At 37.0% G+C, this 23,071-nt stretch overlaps 1 protein-coding gene across 7 annotated transcripts in view; it reads left to right on the top strand.

The window, feature by feature from the left end:
* The window catches only part of RUFY2 (RUN and FYVE domain containing 2), a 49,114-nt gene that overhangs the window by 23,127 nt on the left and 2,916 nt on the right, over positions 1-23,071 (top strand). For 4 of the 7 annotated variants that reach the window (XM_045040054.1, XM_045040055.1, XM_045040053.1 and 1 more), the window contains exons 13-16: positions 2,289-2,408; positions 10,856-10,985; positions 11,409-11,503; positions 18,134-18,182. In XM_045040054.1, coding sequence (XP_044895989.1) covers positions 2,289-2,408; positions 10,856-10,985; positions 11,409-11,503; positions 18,134-18,182 — 394 coding nt within the window. Of the gene's footprint in view, positions 1-652; positions 2,072-2,245; positions 2,409-10,855; positions 10,986-11,408; positions 11,504-18,133; positions 18,183-23,071 lie in introns of those variants that run through there. The other 3 variants (XR_006586974.1, XM_045040057.1, XM_045040056.1) reach the window with 3 other exon arrangements.

Raw genomic sequence — 23,071 nt, 5'->3', positions numbered from 1 at the left:
GGACCTTCCCCCTCACCCCCCCCAGTAGGATTTTGCCTTTTTTGTTTTGGTTGTTGCATGGAATCAAGTTGCTTTATATTAGGCTGATTCATTTGAATTTACCATTTTGTGGATTTTCATAAAAAGGTCTGATATTGACAATTTCATGTGGTTCAATTTATTACATAAAACAAATACACAAGCAAAAACCTAAAAAAAGTGAAAAACGAACAAAATCTATGGTGGAATTATCCCTGATTGATTTCCATGCATATTGATTGTCATATCTTTTGTCATTCACCATCTCTATCTGAAATTAGGCCTTGAGTTTGCAGTTTAGTGTGTTTCTTTGAGCTAGGACCCTCAACTGAAGCCAAGAAATAATTTTATTTAAATTGAATTGTTTTATATTGGCATTTTTCACTTTTATTGTTGGAAAATGTAATGTATTTCCATTGATCTGTCATGTTGGTGTCAACATATGTCTTATCATTGCTTTCTTTGAATCTACTTATGAAAAACATAACTATTAATGCTTTATTGACATGAATATTCTTTTATTGACATCCTCTTTCTTCTTTTTTCTTTTTTGTTTTCTTTATCCCCATTTTTACATTTTGGACATCTTTATTACCTTTTTCTGTCTTTGATTTCTGTCCATTCCATTATGAAGTGACAATGATTTGTTAACTCAAACTAGGACAATTGCAATGTCATTGGTGAAATATGCCAGCAGTGACACTCAAGACCAGTACAAGCTGGTCAAAGATATATCTTTCTGAAAACCACTTGTATTTAAACAGACTAAAAGAGAATCAACAATTTTATAATATATTAAATAGAAAATAATTTATGCTATTAAGTATTCGAAAAGGGTATTAGGAACCCTATACACTTCTTGATCAGCTGCTATGGTAATACACTGCCATAAAGCAGAGTGGGTGCACTTGGATTTCCAAAAACACATTCCTCAAACCTTGTGCACAAAGGCTGATTTGAGTATTGACCTTTTGGAGGTCAGGATTTTCAAGTGCAGTTTTATCTTTTTAGCTACTTTTTGATGGAAAATATAAACATTGTTTCAAAATAAGTTAACCTTTGGTTTCACAATGTGTTGGCACAAATTTTTTCCCTCTTGGCCTAATGGCTTCTTTACTGATTTTAAATATGTTTGAAAATAGTTTACAACCCAGATTGGCCATTCTCTTGTGCTTTAGCAGCTCAGTTTTCCAGTTCCCTTAGCCCTCTTCGATGATAGCACAACTTCAAGCCCTACCTCACTCTGAGTTTTATTTCGGTTTCTGTAATCTTAGAGAAATTGTGCCCTATCCCCTCACCTTAATGTTTTAAATTTAGATTTAGAGATAACTTGAATGTTACTCTCATTTGCTTAGAAGTGGCATTTATACTTCTAAAATGTGTCAGGGTTGCCCCATTGGTATGGTTTTAGGAAGAAAAGAGGCAATTTTTTGGCTAGTCGAATAGAAATTTTACCTGTGATCCCCTACAAGGAGTTAATGTCTCTTGAATATGTGGGAAATGTTTTCTTATAAAAATATCAAAGTTAAATCTAAGAAATCCTAGATGGGAGGCAGGGAGTGGAGCTAAGCACAGTGAGAAGCAATGACTTAAAATAAAAATAGCAAATGAAAGTCACATTTTTAGCTAATTTTTAAATGTCAGTGATGAACAAAAATGATCTCTAGAGAATGTTGCCAACTAATACCATATTCCTTTGAATCTTAACACGCACATGTGCATACACACACAGAGCTTTTGGCATAATTTAGTAAATGCATAAAGATCCTACAGGGAGGACTTGGCTGTTATTTGAAGTAATTGCAGGTCTTTGCTCTTGGCCTTGTAGCACACTTGATTCCTGGCATACACATCCTAGCATAGTAAATAACAAATGTGGCTTCTTCACCTAGTGTAGACATAAATACTGTGCTTTACATGGTTTTGTAAAAAGGCAGTAATGCACCTATTATACTTTCAAAGTTGATTCATAATGCTCTACATAAGTGGTAAAGGCTGTATTGCTTTGCATTGTTAATTATGAACAAGAAATAAAACAAATTTGAAGATAGTATTCTGGGCATATTATATGTTATGTTGAAAAAAAATCACAAAACAATTTCTAGACATTGTGTGGCTCTTTCACGTTTGAGTTTGTGAGTTTCCCCCCAAACTTTGTTTTCATTTAGAAATGTTTCTATTTCCCCATTTTTCTTTTATTTGTCTTCTTCACCCTTTTACACCCTAGTTCTAGCCTCAGTTTTACCCAAAGTTGATTTGAATTACACCAGATTGCAGCAAGCAGAGAAGGCGCAAATGGAAGCTGAAGATGAAGACAAGAAATATCTACAAGAGTGTCAGAGTAAATCCGACAGTCTGCAGAAACAAATCTCCCAAAAGGAGAAACAGCTGTGAGTATTTCACTCTTGGAAACAAATACTTGTATTAACATAATTTCCACTGCCCCTTTTTTGCACATCAAGATAGAATACCTATATTTTCGTTTATGATTACAGCTAGATTGTGGAGTTCTCCTTGGGGAAAAAAAGTTAGAAAACATAATTATGATAAAACCTATGTTTCCAGATACTGAGTGTAATAGGCCTTTATAACTCAAAGGAACTTATATTATCATAGAACATGATGTTTTATGAGAATATTTTTATTAGTACTTCATATGATAGATCTGTATATCACCAACTAGGAAGGATGTCAGTATATGTCATTGGACTGAAGAAAAAAGTTGCAGATAGTATGTGAAATATCCCATTTTTTATAAAATTAAAACCATGTACATGTGTATATTTACATATACATAGAAAAGAGTTCAGGGGCGTCCGGGTGGCTCAGTTGGTTAAGCGGCTGACTTCGGCTCAGGTTACGATCTCACGGTCCGTGAGTTTGAGCCCCGCGTCGGGCTCTGTGCTGACAGCTCAGAGCCTGGAGCCTGTTTCAGATTCTGTGTCTCCCTTTCTCTCTGCCCCTCCCCCATTCATGCTCTGTCTCTCTCTGTCTCAAAAATAAATAAATATTAAAAAAAAAAAAAAGTTCAAAGAATTCAGATTCAGGTTCAAAGAATTCAGATTCACTCAGGGGAGTGATGGCAGATTAACAGGGGTATTTTAGTTTTTACTTTATAAACATCAGTATTTATTCCCCAGTAAGTATGTGGGGAAAAATTAACAACAATAGGAAATAGTTATGTATCATATTTAATAGATCATTAAGACTACATGCCATTTATGATGTGTAACTTGCTAAGCTGCAAGATTCAGTGATTGAAGTGATAAGTTCTTCCTCTAGTCTTGCTCATTTTCTAATAGTTCTGTCAGTTATCGAGAGGGCATTTCTTGAATATCCCATCTATAATTGTAGATTTGTGTATTTCTACTTTTAGTTCTATCAGTTTTGCTTCTTGTATTCTGATTCTGTTTGGTGCCAACACATTTAGGATTGCTGCGTCTTTTTGGCAAATTAATCTTTTTATCATTTTGTGATATGCCTCCTTGTCTCTGATAATTTTCTTTACAGGATATTAATAGAGCCACAGCTGCTTTCTTTTGGTTAATGTCATGTAGTAAACAAAAAATTAATGTTTGCATTTTTCAGTCTTTAAACTTTTGGTCTAATATTTATTATTATCAGTATATTTGAAGTAAGTTTCTCATAGTTCACGTTTTTTATCTGTTCTGACAATCTTTTTTTTTTAAGTTTATTTTTGAGAGAGAGAGAGCATGCACATGTACAAGTAGAGAGGGGCAGGGAGATAATCCCAAGCAGGGTCCACAGTATCAGTGCAGAGCCAGACACAGGGCTTGATCCCATAAACTGTGAGATCATGACCTGAGCCAAAGTCAAGAGTTGGGTGCTTAGCCGACTGAGCCACCCAGGTGCCCCCTAACAATCTGTTTTAACGATGTATTTAGTCCATTTACATTTAGTGTAATTGTTGATATGAGAGCTTAAGTCTACTATTTTATTGTTTTTTTTTCTCATTCCTTTATTTCATTTTTCCTGCCTTCTCATGGGTTGAATATAACTTAGAATTCCTATTTATCTCTAGTGTTTTTAAGTGTATTCCTTTGTATAGATATTCTAGTGATTGCTCTACTTTCTTGTATGTTTGCAGCTTTTCACAGTCTACTGGTGTTTTACTACTTTGAATGAAGTGTGGAAGTCTTACCTCCACTTGGATATTTTTATTCACTCCCCTTTATAAATTTTTTTTTGAGAGAGAGAGAGAGCAGTGAGAGAGGGAGACACAGAATCTGAGAGAGGCCCCAGGCTCTGAGCTGTCAGCACAGAGCCGAATGCGGGGCTCAAACCCATGAACTGTGAGATCATGACCTGAGACAAAATTGGATGCTCAACTGACTGAGCCACCCAGGTGCCCCTATCCACTCCCCTTCATAACATGAGTTGCTTAAATATTTTCCCTGCATAATATTGAGAACCACATCAGACAGTATTAGAAAGTTTTTATTAATTTTTTTAAGTAAACTCTAAGCCTAGCGTGGGGTTTGAAGTCACAACTCTGAGATCAAGAGTTGCATGCTCTACAGCGGAGCTAGCCAGGTGCCCCTACATCAGACAATATTATAGTTTGTGCTTCAACCCTGAAACATAATTCAGAAAACTCTTTGTTATTTCTTCTTCATTCTTGATATTTTAAGTTTTCTTCTTTGTGTTTGGAGAACTTCTTTTGCCATTCTTTTTAGGGTAGGTCTATTGGCAGCCAATTCTCTTAGTTGTTTTGTTTCCTCCCATCTGCAGTCTTGATTTCACCTTCATTTCTTTTTTTTTTTTTAATTTCTTTTTTTAATTTACATTCAAGTTAGCATAGAGTGCAACAATGATTTCAAGGGTAGATTCCTTAATGCCCCTTACCCATTTAGCCCATCCCCCCTCCCATGACTCCTCTAGTAACTCTCTGTTTGTTCTCCATATTTAGGACTCTCTTGTGTTTTTGTCCCCCTCCCTGTTTTTATATTATTTTTGCCTCACTTCCCTTATGTTCATCTATTTTGTATCTTAAAGTCATAATATGAGTGAAGTCATATGATGTTTGTCTTTCTCCGACTAATTTCACTTAGCATAATACCCTCTAGTTCCACCCATGTAGCTGTGTTTGGCAAGATTTCATTCTTTTTGATTGCCGAGTAATACTCCATTGTGTGTATATATACCACACCTTCTTTATCCATTCATCCATTGATGGGCATTTGGGCTCTTTCTATACTTTGGCTATTGTTGATAGTGCTGCTACAAACATTGGGGTGCATATGTCCCTTCCAAACAGGACACGTGTATCCCTTGGATAAATACCTAGTAGTACAATTGCTGGGTCATAGGGTAGTTCTATTTTTAATTTTTTGAGGAACCTCCATACTGTCTTCCAGAGTGGCTGCACTAGTTTGCATTCCCACCAGCCGTGCAAAAGAGATCCTCTTTCTCTGCATCCTCACCAACATCTGTTGTTGCTTGAGTTGTTAATGTTAGCCATTGTGACAGGTGTGAGATGGTATCTCATTGTGGTTTTCATTTGTATTTCCCTGAGGATGAGTGATGTTGAGCACTGTTTTATGTGTCAGTTGGTCATCTGGATGTCTTCTTTGGAGAAGTGTGTATTCATTTCTTTTGCCCATTTCTTCACTGGATTATTTGCTTTTTGGGTGTTGAGTTTGAGAAGTTCTTTATAGATTTTGGATACTAACTCTTTGTCTGATATGTCATTTGTAAATATCTTCTCCCATTCTGTCAGTTGCCTTTTAGTTTTACTGTTTGTATCCTTCGCTGTGCAGAAGCTTTTTATTTTGATGAGGTCCCAATAGTTCATTTTTGCTTTTGTTTCCCTGCCTCTGGAGATGTGTTGAGTAAGAAGTTGCTGCAGCCAAGGTCAAAGAGGTTTTTGCCTGCTTTCTCCTGGAGAATTTTTATGGCTTTCTGTCTTACATTGAGGTCTTTCATCCATTTTGAGTTTATTTTTGTGTATGGTGTAAGAAAGTGGTCCAGGTTCATTTTTCTGCATGTCGCTGTCCAGTTTTCCCAACACCATTTGCTGAAGAGACTGTCTTTATTCCATTGGATTCTTTCCTGCTTTGTCAAAGATTAGTTGGCCATACGTTTGTGGGTCCATTTTTGGAACCATTTTGGTTCTCTATTCTGTTCCATTTATCTGAGTGTCTGTTTTTGTGCCCATACCATACTGTCTTGATGATTACAGCTTTATAATACAGCTTGAAGTCCGTCAGCTTCATTTCTGAAGGATATTTTCAGAATATCCTTAGAATTCCAAATTGACAGTTCTTTTCTTTCAGCACTTAAAAAGGGTTGAATATTTTCTTTGGTCTTCATAGTTTCTGATGGAAAACACTGTCATTTGAATCCTTGTTTCTTTACCCAAGATTATTTTCTTTTGGATTTATCCTTTTTGGGCTTTGGTCATCTTCTGTGTGTGTGTGTGTGTGTGTGTGTGTGTGTGTGTGTGTGTGTTTATTTTTGAGACAGAGGCAGAGAATGAGCAGGGGAGGGGCAGAGAGAGGGGGAGACACAGAATCCAAAGCAGGCTGCAGGCTCTGAGCTGTAAGCACAGAGCCCAAGGTGAGGCTTGAACTCGTGAACTGCGAGATCAGGACCTGAGCCGAAGTCTGACACTCAACTGAGTGACCACCCAGGTGCCCCATGGTCATCTTCTTGATACTACACTTTATCTTAGCTAAAAGGACAAGAAGCGATTGGTCAGCTTCTTGAATCTTTAGGTTTAATCTTTGACAAATTTGGAAATTTTTAGGCATCTTTTTAACTACATGCATTTTCCAGTCCACCTGCTTTCTCTTCTCTGGAATTCTGATAACATTGAATGTTAGAATTTTTTTTTTTTTTATAGTCCTGTAAGTTTCCAGTCTATTTTTTCTTTCTTGTTCAAATTGGGTAATTTCTATTGTAGTGTTGTGTGTTTTGTTTCTCATTTTTAAGTAGGCTCCATGCTCAACATGGGACTTGAACTCATGACCCTGAGATCAAGAATTGCTTGTTCTACTGACTGAGCTGGCTGGGCACCCCTCTACGGTAGTGTTTTGAAATCCATTCTTTTATCATCATCTTCATTCTACTGAGCCATTTAGGGTGGTTATTGTAGTTTTCAGTTCTAAGATTTTCATTTGAGTGTATTTTCTTCCTCCTTTCTTTTTTTGCTAAAGCTTCCTGTTTTGTTTCAGGTATGTTTTTAATTGGTCATAGGAGCATTTTTATGATGACTGCTTTGAAATTCTTGTCTAGAATTATCTGACATGGTGGCATCTGTTTTTTCTCATCGAAGTTGGGATTTTTCTTGGGTCTTGTTATGACAAATTTTTTTCAATTGCATTCTGGATGTCTTGAGAATTATGAGACTGCATCTAATTTAATTTTACATTTGAGTAGTTCTCCACTGAAACCACACCAGCAGGGAGAAATATAGACACTGACTCTTTATACCAAGTGAGTATAGCAGAAGCCTAGGACCATTCTGGATGGGATAGAGAAGGGTGCCTAACTATGGGGCAAGGATTGAAATCTATGCTTTCCACTTACTCTCCACTGACACAGTGGAGGAGAGGAGTTGTGTCTTGTTACCATAAAGTAGGAGTGGAAGTCCAGGCTTTCCTCTTGGTCTCTGCTGATAACATCCTGGAGGGGGAGAATTAGAGGTATCTCATTACACTGGGCAGGGGTTGAAATTTAGGTTTTTCACTTGGCTTTCACTTACCCTGTGGTGAAAGTGAGAAATGCCTTGTTACTGATGTAGGGATAAAAGTCCAGGTTCCCCATATAGTCTCCACTAATATAAGGGTGGTAGACATCTCATTACTGCTGAGTGGTAGTGAAAGTCCAGGCTCCCCACTTAGCTTTTGCTGACAGTGGTTGGGGGCCTATGGTTTTCTCCACCTTCCACCTGCTCCAGGGTGGTATTGTCACAGAGTAAATACAGTTTCTAATACTTTAGAAACAGGGTATGTATTGTCACAAAGGTTTCTATCATGCTAGGCTACCTCTTCCCGGTTCTTTAGCAAGAGAGAGGAGGATTTCTTGGGGCGTTTTTTTTGTAATCATTTTTTTAAAGTTCCTTTTAACCTACTACAAAAATAACATTTTTCTTATTCTGTAGAATAAGGCTTTAGGCCAAGGAGTATCACCTTAGTTGAAAACTTGCATCATTTGTACATTATGAAACTAAAACCCATCCCCCAAAACAAAAACATTCAGTAAACAAACATTTTCTCTTAATTTTAATACTTCCATAAAAGGATAGCTAGCATTTTCAAGGCTCCCTTGGCAACAAAAATCACAAGAAGCATTTAATTCATCAGGTTTCTTTCTTTCTTTTTTTTTTTTTTTTTTATGTTTATTTACTTTTGAGAGAGAGAGAGACGGAGCTCAGAGCTCAAGCAGGGGAGGGGCAGAGAGACACAGAATCCGAAGCAGGCTCCAAGCTCTGAGCTGTCAGCACAGAGCCCAACGCCAGCTCAAACCCATGGACTGTGAGATCATGACCTGAACTGAAGTCGGATGCTCAACTGACTTAGCCACCCAGGAGCCCCTAAGTCATCAGGTTTTTTAATGATGTGAAATGTTTTGTTGTTTAAGCCTGTGCCCTACCAAATGAAAAACATGAAAAGCAAGACTGGAACACTTTTGCCAGTCACTAGAATACAGTTTTAAAATTCTGGTACTCTGTGTTACTGAATCACTTAGACAAATCTGATATTTATCTGCATTGATGCAGCTATTCCTTGACCAAAGGATGATCCAATTAACACTGTAGGGACCTGGCCCTTCCCTATAGGGCTAACCTATTCAATAAGTCTTGGGTACAACTGTAGAGAGAAGATGTTTGTTTCTTCTGAAGCCATGAAAGTAAGTTTGTCTCTCAGTTGGTGACATTTTGGTAGAGTATGAACATGTGAACATGTGACATTTTGGTAGAGTATGAACATGTGAACAATTTGGTAGAGTATGAACATGTGAACAATTTGATTCTCCCTGATGGCTTAAAAAATTGAAATGGTTTCTGTAGAAATGGGCAGCTGGGACTGTGTCCAAGAAAAACAAATTCCCATTTTGGAGAAGTAACTTTATTGATTTCTGACTATGAAAATATTACATGCTGTTGGTTAAATGTAAGAAAATATAGAAAAATGTGAAGAAAATAAAAATTAGAGCAAACTTTTTTAACATTTGGTGAGTATCCTTTTTTCTGGTATGCATAGATGTTTTTTATGTTTTTTAGACAGAGGATCATGCTACATGCTCCTTAGTATTTTGTTTATGGCATTTACTATGTCATGGACATTGTATCATATCAATTAATGTAGGCCTATACCGTCATATCAGTTAACCTGAAGGAATCCTTTAGCCTGAAGTATTGTGCTTAATTCTTTGAATTTACATCTTTGAGTATTGGTGAGATCCTTTTATATATCTTTATTTTGTTAGTTACCAGCTCCTATCATCTACTTTTTTCCCTTGGGGTGTTCAGCTTATTAATATTTATTTGTAAGAGCCCTTAATGTATTGGGGCGCCTGGGTGGCTCAGTCAGTTAAGTGTCTGACTTCGGCTCAGGTCATGATACCGTGGTTTGTGAGTTCGAGTTACTTCACTTTTAGTAACATAAACCTGTTTCTGTATTCTTTTTTTTCCCTTTTAATTGATTTATCTATTTTTGAGAGAGTGAGAGTGGGGATTGCAGAGAGAGAGAGAATCCCAAGCAGACTACACATTGCCAGTGCGGAGCCTGATGCAGGGCTTGAACTCATGAACCGTGAGATCATGACCTGAGCTGAAATCAAGAGTCGGATGCTTAACTGACTGAGCCATCCAGGCGTCCCTGTATTCTTTTCGAATGTATAGTGAAATAGTATTTATAAACAATTTGTAAATTCCATTTAGAGGTATCTCTTCTCTTCATCCTGAATTATAAAATCTGAAATTTACTTCACTGAGAAATAATGTGGCTGTAGATGGAAATGCTAACTTTATGAAGAAACAAAAGTAATCAAAATATTAACACAAGAATATTAAAATGATGTAATATTATGATAGTGTCAATATTATATGTTGGAATTAAAATTTAAAGTATTAAAAACTGTAGCATTATCAGCATATGCCTCATCTGTAATACCTACTTATGAGCAATAATTTTCAAAATGATTTCTTTTCGGTATCCTAAAATGTAGGAGTTTGACTACTTTTGTTTTGCCAGCTAGTACCTATTAGAATGATGAGGTGGTGTTTCAGATGTGAATTGGCATTTCCAGGCAGTATGGATTTCTCCCCAGTGTCTCCTTGGTCTTAGATTTGTCTTGTAATTGGTCAGCTTTCAGCAGTAGTCTGTAAAGTAACACTTTGTATGAGGGTTGATTTTTCTGTGACTGATGTTAAATTGCTTTAGTGGTGGCTGTACTTCTTATATCAGAAATATAGTTTGTTGTAAAATTTTCCCATGGCACAGAAATGTAAATAATTAAAACCTCACATTTTTCTCCTTGATTCCGTTCCCCAGATGTAACTAGTTTTAATCGTGTGATATGCTCTTCCAGGCATTTTCTGTGTTCTTACAGTACTTATGTTTACAGAATTGAAAAATGACATAAATTATTATTTAGCAAGGAGTTTTTGTGGTTGGCAAATAAGTTGATACCTCGGGATCAAAAAACCCTGTGCTGCTGAACTTATTTACCAAAAAATATTTATGAAAGAAAATACCTGAAGAAATGCACAAAAGTGAAAACAATCAACCAAAAAGATGCTGTTACTAAAGAGTACAAACAACTCTCGTGTGATAAATAGCACTAAGCTTCTGTGTATTTGTCATTCAAGGGTGCAACTGGAAACTGATTTGAAGATTGAGAAGGAATGGAGGCAGACTTTGCAGGAAGATCTTCAAAAGGAGAAAGATGCCTTATCTCATCTTAGAAATGAGACCCAGCAAATCATTAGTCTTAAAAAAGTAAATGGTGGTAAAACTTTTAAAAATTATATCTTTGAAAACTAAGTTACTTAAAAGGAGAAATCATAATTTATATTTATACCAAAGAGACAGAATATACTAGTCATCTTTAAAAATACCAATAAGAAGTGGCTCTTGGCTGACTCGGTTGGTAATATATGCAACTCTTGATCTTGGAGTTGTGAGTTCGAGCCCCACGTTGGTTGGAGAGTTTACTTAAAAAACACAAAACCAGTAAGGAGATTAAATGAATGTGAAATAGGTGATATTTGATGGAGCAGCGATGAAAGAACTTGGACATAGAGTTCTATTTTTTATAAAAAACTAAAGGATATGTGTTCCTAATTATTGGTATGTATACAATTTGGAGTTTCTTGTTTATTTCCTTTAAATTGCATTTTCTGTCTTTTTATTGTTTTGAAGGAGTTCCTTAACATCCAGGATGAAAATCAGCAGTTGAAAAAAGTACATCACGAACAGGAGCAAGCTCTTCAAGAACTTGGCAGCAAACTTAGCGAGTAATTTCTCCTTTTTTCCTTCATCTCTGTAATCATTGACTTGTATAAAGGTATGAATGAGTGTGCCAAACCAAATAGGAAGAAAAGTTTAAATGTAGAAAAGAAAGATATGAACTATTAAGGAAAATCAAAACCAAACAAAAACCTTAAGGATAAACATGCAAGACTGTGGATTGGAGGGATTTTGTTAAAAGTTGTGTTCAGTTTAGTAGATTTAGCTCTAAACATTTCCTGTAGATAAAAGTTAAGACTCTAATTTCTTCAAATTAGAGAATTCAGAAGTCCATTTAATATATTTTTCCCAGAAAAACAGAAACCAAATTTCCAAACTATCTGGAGAGATCTTCTTCAGACTGTTTTGAGAAGGAGCTAACATTGTGAGGAGTGGAGAGTGTTTTATGCTAGAGTTGGGGCTTAACTTCATACAGCAAGGTTGGTTCTGTTGCAGTGAAGTGTTACTGGGTTCCTAGAAAGACAAGAAGGAGAAATGTTGTTCTTTCTCACACCTTCCTCCTTGTTCCGTGTAGTCTGTGTTTTGGGTTAGCAGCTTCATCTTTGTGCCCTGATAGAACATACTGCCAAGTATCTGAGATAAGCTCTAGAAGGTTTAATTTAGTATTAAATGTATCACTGCCATGTAAAAAAAAAAAAAAAAAAAAGTGTGGCCTTTTTTAACACCGAAGAGTAAGAAAGCTACAGTCCCGTAATCTTGTCACCTATGTAAATCCCTTTGATGTTTTATATGGTTAGGAAGTTTGTACACCTTAGAACAAAACTGTACCTGAGCATCTCGGCCTTTATGTGGATGTGGTTAGTTACATGTATGTACCTATATATCATTTGTAAAAATTAAACTCAATAGAAATCATAACTAGAATGGAGACTTCATTGCTAAAGATGAGATTTCTTTAAGAAGTCTTGAAACCAGTTTCCGGTTGCCACAGGAAAGAGTAGTTCACTAAAACCACTAAAGGAAATACCAGTTTTCAAAAAGATAAAGCTGTTGGGGCACCTGGCTGGTTCAGTTGTTAGAGCACGAGGCTCTTGATCTCAGGGTCATGGGTTTGAACCCACGTTGGAGGGTAGAGTTGGCTTAAAAAAAAAAAAAGATAAAGCTATTTTTGTTTCTATCAATTCAAAGAACAATTTGCATTGTGACTCTGATAAGCAAGATTTCAATTCTAATCTGGCATCCACCTAGTGAGCACTTTGACTCGGACCCTATGCTAAGTGTTTATTACTTTATTTCCCGTATATTCATTTGACAAATATTAAGCTTGTATTATGTGCCAGGCACTATTCCAAGTGCCAAGTACTCAGCAATGTACAATCCCCACAACAAAAAATACTTTTATTAAGATCATAAAGGCTTAATATTAAAACAGATTAGAATAGGGGTGCCTGGGTGGTTAAGCATTGGACTTCAACTCAAGTCATGATCTCATGGTTTGTAAGCATGAGTCCCGCTTTGTGTGAGCCCTGCTCTCGCTCTCTCTCTCTCTCCCCTCCCTCTCTCCCTCTCTCTTTCTGCCCCTTGCTCACCTGTGCGCGCGCTCTCTCTCTCTCTCTCTCTCTCTCTCTCTCAAAAAAAACCCCAAAAGGGGCGCCTGGGTGGCGCAGTCGGTTGGGCGTCCGACTTCAGCCAGGTCACAATCTCGCGGTCCGTGAGTTCGAGCCCCGCGTCAGGCTCTGGGCTGATGGCTCAGAGCCTGGAGCCTGTTTCCGATTCTGTGTCTCCCTCTCTCTCTGCCCTTCCCCCGTTCATGCTCTGTCTCTCTCTGTCCCAAAAATAAATAAAAACGTGGAAAAAAAAAATTAAAAAAAAAAAAACACCCAAAAAACAAAAAAACCCCAAAACAGATTAGTAAAATGGAAATAACTTTTCACCCATCTCCCATGCAGTGCTAAAGACTGTGGAGTTGTAAACTCATGATCATTTGAATGTTCAGATAGCTGAATTCATCACTTTTTTTCTTTTGAAGATTTTATTTTTAAGTAATCTCTACACCCAATGTGGGGTTTGAACCTATAACCCTGAGATCAACAATTGTGTGCTCTACTGACTGAGCCAGCCAGGCGCCCCTGAATTCACTTTTTCCCCCCTTTTTCCTTTAGACTGGTTCATTGTTTCTCAAATTTTATTTTGCATGAAAATTACTGCTCAAAGTTGGATATACTCAACAATCTATACTGAACTTTATGCGCTATTTAAGAAATTTTCAAGAGTTATTTTGACTAGGTTTTTTTGCATGTACAGACTGCATGTCTAACTCCTGTGTAAACTACTGTATGCATGTTCTTCTGAAGTTTGTGGGTTTCTTTTTTTTTTTTTTTTTTTTTTTTGGTCTTTTTAGGAATATATTAGAGGTTTTTCTGTATCAGTACATACTGATATTCCATAGGATGGATGTGCTATAATTGAAACTGTTTCTAATTTTTTTCTTTTATAAATGATACTGCTGTGAACATCCTTGTATGTACATGTTGATATCTTGATATACTTAAAACATTTTTTTAATGTTTATTTATTTTTGAGAGAGACAGAGACAGAATGTGAGTGGGTTAGGGGCAGAGAGAGAGGGAGACACAGAGTCTGAAGCGGGGCTTGAAGTCACAAACTGTGAGATCATGACCTGAGCCGAAGTCAGACGTTCAACCGACAGAGCCACCCGGGCACCCCGATATACTTTAATGAGGATAGCTGAAGAGTAATTTCCTAGAGGTGATTGCTGCCCCAGAAAGAATGTGCTTTAAAAAATTCTGGTCATAACAAAACATCCTCCATCCAGTAGTAGGAGAGAATGCCTGTTTTTGCCACTTTGACAGTTGAAATTCTTGTTTTAATTTGTGTTTCTTTAACCATAAGCAAGGTTGAGCATCTATATTTATTTATTTTTTAAGTAATCTCTATTGCCAATATGGGGCTTGAACCCATGACCCTGAGATCAAGAGTCATATGCTCCACCGACTAAACCAGCCGGGTGCCCCTAAGTATCTGTATGCATTTGTATTGCATTTGTATTTATAGTTTATTGCCTATTCATCTCTTTTGCATATTTTTTGGTTGACTTGCTCGTTTTTTTCTTATGGGATTTTAAAAGTTGTACACGGTGTACATCTTTTTTTTTTTTTTTTACCAGTTTGTCTTTTGTCCTTCATTTATGATACATTTTTTTCTCATTAATCTTCAGATTTTTGTGGCGCAGATTTATTAGTTTTCCTCTACTGTTTCTGGGACCATAGTTCATAAGACATGGGTAGGGCCCGTTTTGAGTCAGAACTTATTTTATCTTTCTCAACTGTTGTCCTCTGAGTGGCGAGAATAATTTATCGGGGCTGGATGAGGTGCAGTGGCCCCTGTGAGTTTCCCTGTACCAGTTTATCTGTGAAATGCCTGTTCCTTCTCTTCATCCTCCTACTCCTGTGATTAGAAGCTATCAGATTGAAATTAAGTAAAAACCAATTCTTACCTGATACACAGGGTGATGAATATTTGTTACAAAATTTGTTGATAAGGGAGGGACTGAGGTTGGATCAGTACTTTATAATCTTTGCTTCTATTTCACCAGAAGGCTTTAGGCTATATATAGACCATTTGGATATTATTTAAAATGGGGAGTGGGAGGAGAAAGGTCATTTGGAATAATAGGAACCAAATTTAATTTTGTTAAAAGGTAAAAGTTATATTTCAGGAAGAATAGTTTTTATTTATTTTAAGTTTATTTGAGAGACAACATGAGTGGGGGAGGGGCAGAGAGAGAGAGAGAGAGAGAGAGAGAGAGAGAATTTCTCCCAAGCAGGATCCATGCTGCCATCGCAGAGCCTGACATGGGGTTCAAACTCATGAACCCATGAGATCATGACCTAAGCCAAAACCAAGAGTTGGATGCTTAACTGACTGAGCCACCCAGGTGCCCCTGGAAAGAATAGTTTTTAAACTTAACATTCAATCATTTTCAAATTATGATTAAACTTAAAAATTAGTATTCATTAGTATTCATCTACCATTTACCAGCTTTGTGACTTAGGGTTATTTAACCCCTTTAAGCCCACTTCTACATTTGTAAATTGGAGAGCTGTAAAATCCCCAAAGGGTTCTTTTTCTAATTAACTGAGAATAAATATGTGAAAGCAGCTAGCACAGTGCCTTTGCTTATCACAACTGGAGTATCATTTTCTTGTCAGATGAGGTTGGATGGGAAAATTACTCTCTAGTGCTCACTTTCTGAACCTATGATTTTAAATGTAAATGATTAATTTTAACTAGAAAAATACTTTCACTAATGAAATATTTACTCCTATTGGCTTCTTATTGAAGGATTCTTTAAAATAATTTTTGATAGATTTTGAAAGGTTTTAAATGTCCTGAGTGAATTATAGTTGTAGAGAGACTAATTTGAGGGTTGAACAAAATGAAGATAAACTTCGTATTTGAAGAAAATGTGGAGCATGAAATGTCAGGGTGGAGTATACAAGGAAGAGAATGTAAACTAATATATCTGTGTTATAATCACTGAGTTTAAAATAAATGAAGGGTCACTTGAGTGGCTTGGTTGAGCGTCTGACTTCAGCTCAGGTCATGATCTCACAGCTTGTGAGTTCAAGCCACACATCAGGCCCTGTGCTGACAGCTCGGAGCCTGGAGCCTGCTTCAGATTCTGTGCCTTCCTGTCTCTCTGCCCGAACCCACTCGCATTCTGTCTCTGTCTCTCTCAAAAATAAATAAACATTAAAAAAAATTTTTTTTAAATACATGAAGGGTGATAGCTAACTTTCCCTTGAACCTCACCAAGGCCTACATTCCAACAACAAGAATTTTTAGTTTAAGAAAAGAAAATTTCCAGGACTCTTCCAAATGTAGTATTCTGTAAATGATATTCTTTCCACATAAACAAACTTACAGATTTGTTTTCTTTCCTCACAAGCAGAGGTTTTGGGATTATCAGAGGCTTGTGGAATTTATGGATGTTTTCCTCTAGTATCGTAATCGTGTCATAATCGATTGTGTCATATTTGTTACAGTCTCCTATCTGATTTTGGCCCTTCTCTGTGCTGTCTTCATGCCATGATCAAATATATTTCACACACTTTAAATTCTTGTTCCTAAATGAAAGCTAATTAAAATGTATAATATAGACGTCTGTTTCCTCCCTGTCCAGGACAAAGAGGACATGTTCTTGTACATTGCTTTTATTGGAACTGTAACTGATACTCCTTTCTTTGGGATACTTTGGCAGTTCGTATCAGAGGGGGACAATCTTTACGGTGTCTCTCTCTCTATATAGTCCATAGCTGTGAATGAAGGCATTCATAACGATTTATGCAGTGAATGCCATTAAGCTACTTTCATTCCATATTCAATTTTTCTGTGTAGCACAGTTGCTGTTTTGGCCATGATTCCCGTCAGCATTAATTTTGTTCAGGCACATTTTGTAGATGTGAATTCAGCCAAGAAAATTTTAGTATTGTGTTTGTACTTTTAAGCTGTGTAATTTTACATTGATTATTCCCATTGTAAAAGTGTGAACTGGGTAAAAAACTAACATTTTTGTTTTTATGTCTTGAACAAAGCATTTGTAGTATGAAGCAAGTTCCTAATGTTCTACCTCAGGAGCAGAGATGTTAGTTCATGGACCTTTTGATTCAGTAATTTCATTTATAAGTTATCCTGAGAAAAATAATAAAATATTTTGGTCATTCCAATTTTAATGAACAATTTTTGTGGCAAAGAATTTGAAACAAGTTGAAAGTTCAACAGTAGATAATTATATAAACTACTTTATATTTTTCGTTGTTTACGACGTAACCACTTAAGATAATGATGTGGCAGATACTTAATAACAGTCAGCTCTCAGCCTTTCAGGAGATATTATTACCTGAAAAGAGCTGTTTATGGAACATTATATAACTGATGGTTCCATTTAAAATACGTACATACTCATCTCAACATGTAGATTATTGTCTCTTGGTGGTGGGATCACAGATAATTACTGCTGTTTGTAATCTGCATGTTCATTAACATGTGTTTTCAAAAGGTGAAAAGTATCACAACTCTATTTTCCTTAATATTTCTATTCTTATCATTCTTTTGCACCTGGTAGAGAAACAGTGTGCGTAATGGTTAGCATGTGGGCTCCAGCGTTATGGAGACCAGGGTTTGAATCCTGCCTTGCGCAGTTACTACCTCTGTGACCTCTTACGGGGGTGAAACCTCATTAGGCTTCACCTTATTGATCTTTATTGTTGTTGTTGTTTTTAACTGATCTTTAAAATAGGGTTTTGGGTTTTTTTTTAAGATTAAATGAGTATATGCATGTGAAGTTTATAGCAAGGTGTCTGGCACACATAAGCCTACAATAAATGATAGCTTTTATTAATATTGTCATAACCACATGAAAATGCCAATATTCTTCTGTTAAAGCAATTTTTAAATTTAAAAAGGACATTTTTGCTTTAGGAAATTTAGAAAACACAGGAAAACAAAATATAATTCTACTAATCAAAAATGATTAGAATCATGTATGTACAACTTTGTATTCTATGAAAATCCAATACCTTAATAATGAATTGCTGGATGTTCTATATTTAATGTATTTACTGAAATATGGATCTATTTTATAATCTTTTTAGATCAAAACTTAAAATAGAAGATATAAAAGAAGCCAACAAAGCACTGCAGGTGAGTAGGAAGTGTCTTCCTCAAGTAGGGAAGTATAGATATATGTGACAGTCTCCAACAGAAGGTAAAAAAAGTCCTGTATGAATCTAAGGTATTGTAATCGAGTCCCACGAGGTATAGAGGCAGAAGCACTAAACAGGGAGCTGGGATGATGGGGATCCAGCTTCTCCCTAATATTCCTCTAGAATTAATAATCATGTTGGAAATGACCTTGGAAATAATTTTATCTACTCTCCTACAAAGCACGGCATGACAAAGTGAAACAGTCTTTGACTTTGAGCCTGAGTTCTTATCCTGGTCTGTTACTTATCAGGTTTTGACCTTCAACAAGTCATACCTTTATGGAGTCTGTTTTCTCTTCTGAAATGGCTGGTGAAATGGCCTTATGATTTTGCACGGCGTTGCTTTGAATATTGAGGTTAATATGTGTGAAAAGTGATTAGTACAGTCTATCAGTATATGATTCTGAATGTGTCTGGATACAGGAATCCCTTCTACAACACAGGGGAAAAATGGTCTCTCTGTGAGTACTTCAGTGAGATTGCCTCCTACCACATAGCTTCCCATTTTTTTAATTATTATTATTTTTAATGTTTATTTACTATTGAGAGACAGAGACAGAGAGAGATGAGCCTGAGCAGGGGAGGGGCAGAGAGAGGGGGAGACACAGAATCTGAAGCAGGCCCCAGGCTCTGAGCTGTCAGCACAGAGCCCGACACAGGGCTTGAACCCACAAACCGCGAGATCGTGACCTGAGCCGAAGTTGGATGCTTAACCAACTGAGCCACCCAGGAGCCTCATAGCTTCCCGTTTTTAAAAAGTTATTTATTTTGGGAGCCCTTGGGTGGCTCAGTTGATTAAGTGTTTGACTTGTGATTTCAGCTCAGGTCATGATGTCATGGTTTGTGAGTTTGAACCCCATGTTGGGCTCTGTGCTGACAACGTGGAGCCTGCTTGGGATCCTCTCTCTCCCTCTGTCCCTCCCCTGCGCATGCTTTCTCTTTCTCTCTCTCTCAAAACAAAATAATACACTTAAAAAAAATTAAGTAATCCCTACACCAGTGTGGGGCCTGAAGTCACAACCACAAGGTCAAGAGTTGCACGCTCCTCTGACTGAGCCAGCCATGTGCCTCCATTTTGTTTTTTATCAAAAAACATGAAAATGTTACATGTAAATAATTTAAAAGGTAAATTAGTGCTAGGAGGACTTAAAAAAAAAATAGTAGCAGTCTCTTGTTCTTCACCCCCTTATGCCTTATCCACCCTAGCTCCTGCCATCTGAAGGGAGCTACTCTGAATTCTCTTGGTTATTTCTTCTGGCACTTATCCCCCTATTTCTAAATAATATGCAGTATAATTCACTCATTTATTTAAGACCTATTTTAGATATATATTATTATTTATTTCTTTGAGAGAGAGACAGACAGACAAAGAGAATATCCCCAGCAGGCTCCACGCTGTCAGCACAGAGCCCAAAGCGGGGCTTGAAAACGAACCATGAGATCATGACCTGAGCAGAAACCAAGAGTCAGGTGCTTAACCAACTGAGACACCAGGCGCCCCTATTTTAGACCTGTCTATTGCCTGGTTAACATGGTAGATGAGGAGTATTTGCTCACTCTCACCTTGGTCTGTTTGCTCTTCATCGTCCTCCCAATATAATTAAGTAAAAGTTTCTGTAGAATTCATTTACTGGATATACTTTATTATGGCTATTGAAATATTCTTTGTTGGGCCATGTGGTATATATTGTGACTATATTTTCTTTCTTGAACTACTTTTTTCCTCTGGAGTTAATAATTGCCTTAAAAGTTTTGTTGTATTTGAACATCAGAGTTTGCTCATACCTTTAAACACCTCTATAATATGCTTGATAAAAGTTTTCCACATGGTAAAATGAATCAGGTAATTATTCAATTTTTTTTTCCTTGGAGTCCTCCCTCCTGGAGTTCTTTGCTCTCCTGCTCCAGTCTGGTCTGGTTAGCCCTGTCTTGACATTTTCCTTTTCTTCCATTCTCAGAATTCCCTTTACCCTTCTTGAATGTTAGAGCTCCTGTTACCTGAACCCCTAAACTTCTTTCTTGGCTTACTCCCTTGTTTGGGACAATGCATTCTTTGACAGCTTCCTGGAAAATGTTGAATGAAGGTCAATGTTTTAAGAATTTGTGCATCTGCATAGATGCCTTTTATTTTGCTCTCACATTTTTTTGGACGGGTATAGGTGTCTGCCCAACTGTCATTATTTAAACTCTGTAAAATTTTTTTCATTATGACACATACCATGTATATAACTGTATTCATACAACTTAAAAACGATGGCATACTCTGTGACTTAGTTTATAGGGAGATTACATTCTCCTCTTTACAGTGGTAATTCTCTATTTTGTGTTAACCACTGTTGTTTTTCTTTATAGTTTTATCATTCTTGTCTATCTTTATAAAATGTCTAGATTTTTGTTTTTGTATACATATGAAAATGGATTCATTTATATGTGACTTAATTTTTCTTGTCCTTGCTGTTGACCTCTTGATTGGGTCTGGGAGGGCTGTCCTCCAGTTTCTTACATTCTGGATTTTATCTGCCGTTTCATAGTAGCAAACTTGTTCCTCTGTCCTCTTATTGCCTGTAAACTGGAAGTTAAACCTAAAAGGCTTGGTTAGATTCTGGTGCAGACTTCTCTGAGAATTTTTATCCCTGCTACCATATTTTTAATATTCAGCAGGCCTTATTTACTCATTTTTCCTTTTAAAATTAGCAATCTGCATTTTATCTCTGATGATATTCATTATAGTTTCTTTAAAGTTTTCTTTTGTTACTGCCATTCTGTCTTCTGAATTCCCTTCTTGGGTTTGTTTCTTTGGCTGAAGTGCGTCCTGCCTGTCATTCCTTAAATGTTGGAATATCCTCCCATCTCAATAAAGGCACAAAAAATCTTGGAAGTCCTGTGTGTGTTGGCTGGGTGGATGAGAGTGGGTTGTTACGGTAAGCCTCACCATTGAGAAATCTGTTAACTCACAAACTGTTGGCAACCCTCTCCAAATTATGTTAATATCTATAGGACTTTTCTCTGGGGCAATTGAGTTTCTCCAGAGAAGGATCCTCTAAAATCCTGTCTTGGGGGTGTAAGTTGGGCAGCTGACATTTTGGAATTGGACAGAGAACAATGGCCATGTTTACAGAATGATAGCTTCTAGTTTTGGCTCTGCTTGAAAACTGCTGTTTCCTTGAGGAGGCAACTTCAGCTCTCTGGACAAGTTTTCACATCTGTAAAATGGGAATGGAGTTGCTAATCTCTGAGGTCCCTTCCAGCTGATGCACAAGGCTTGCCCTGCAGTGTACACATACAGCCTTTCTATTTGGGAGACAGGCAGGGTGAATTCAGTCAGATTAAAATAAGATTGGAAGGCCAAGCTCTGATGTCAGAAAGATGAATTCTGAACCTAATGATGTTGCTTTGAAACCTGCTTCACATCAGGCTTGCCATCCCTTAAGGTATAGCTTGGCAGGAAGCAAATCTGCTTCCACTAGGTGACTTTTGGACATTTGGGAAGTCACTTTCCTTTTTAATGGCATTCATCAAATTGCATTGGATTATTATTTTAAATGTTTTCTTTTTTCTTTTTGAGAGAGAGCATGAGTGGGGAAGGGGCAGAGAGAGAGAGGGAGACACAGAATCCAAAGCAGGCTCTAGGCTCCAAGCTGTCAGCAAAGAGCCTGATGCTGAGCTCAAACCCACGAACCACGAGATCATGACCTGAGCTGAAGTCGGATGCTTAACCGACTGAGCCACCCAGGTGGCCCACACTGGATTATTTTTGAGTTCTCATCTTGCTTTAAAAAAAAATTCTACAATTCAAATCATTTAAAAAAATTTTTTAAATATTTATTTTTGAGACAAAGCACAAGTAGGGGAGGGGCAGAGAAAGAGACACACACAGCATCCAGAGCAGGCTCCAGGCTCTGAGCTGTCAGCTCTAGTCAACACGGACTAGAACTCACGGACCGTGAGATCATGACCTGAGCCAAAGTCGTACGCTCAACCAACTGAACCACCCAGGTGCCCCCAAGTCATTTGATTCTTTACTGGTATTTGATAGTAGCTATCCAGGTTTTTTTCTTTTCTCTAGCTTACTTTAAGAATATATAATATAGGGCGCCTGGGTGGCTCAGTTGATTAAGAATATATAATATATACATGTAATACATATGCAAAATATGTATTAACTGTTAATTCGTAATGCTTCTGGTCAACAGGTTTTTAAATGTAGTTAAACTTTGGGGAGTTCCAGTTATACGTGGATTTTTTGCCTCTGTGGTGGATTGGCCCCTCTAACCCCCAACTTGTTCAAGGATCTGCTTGGTTCTTTGGCATTGTGCCTTAGTCTGGGCTATTTTAAAAAGGAACGTGGTGAGATTAATCAGAAGCACTCAAGTATCTTCTCATTATAAAGCTGGCATCATCTAACAAAGTTGCTTTTGTAGGGAAAAAATGTTCTTAGCCAGGGTCTTGGATGGGTTAAGAATGGGTCAATTTAGAAATTTCAGGTGTCAAGTTAACTCTCACCAGTTAAAGACTACTTACATACATTTTCTACTTATCTACACAGTAGCTATTAAATTTGTTATATAACTTAAGGGAAATTAATAGTCATATAAAACAATGTAAGGTGGTATCTAAAATGACAACTTCAAACGTGATTTCCAAATTCTCTTCAAATATAAGGACTTATGGTGGTATATGGTATACATTATGCCAAACTCATGCATTTCATAGTGAAAATGTATCCTTATTGTTGGACTAGATAATGTCCAAGGTTTTTTTTTTTTTTTTTTTTAATTTTTTTTTAACGTTATTTTTGAGAGAGGGAGAGACAGAGTGCAAGCTGGG

Source organism: Felis catus, chromosome D2 (assembly GCF_018350175.1).
Source record: "Felis catus isolate Fca126 chromosome D2, F.catus_Fca126_mat1.0, whole genome shotgun sequence".
In the NCBI taxonomy this organism is placed as follows: domain Eukaryota; kingdom Metazoa; phylum Chordata; class Mammalia; order Carnivora; family Felidae; genus Felis; species Felis catus.
This window is presented reverse-complemented; position numbering and strand designations above follow the sequence as displayed.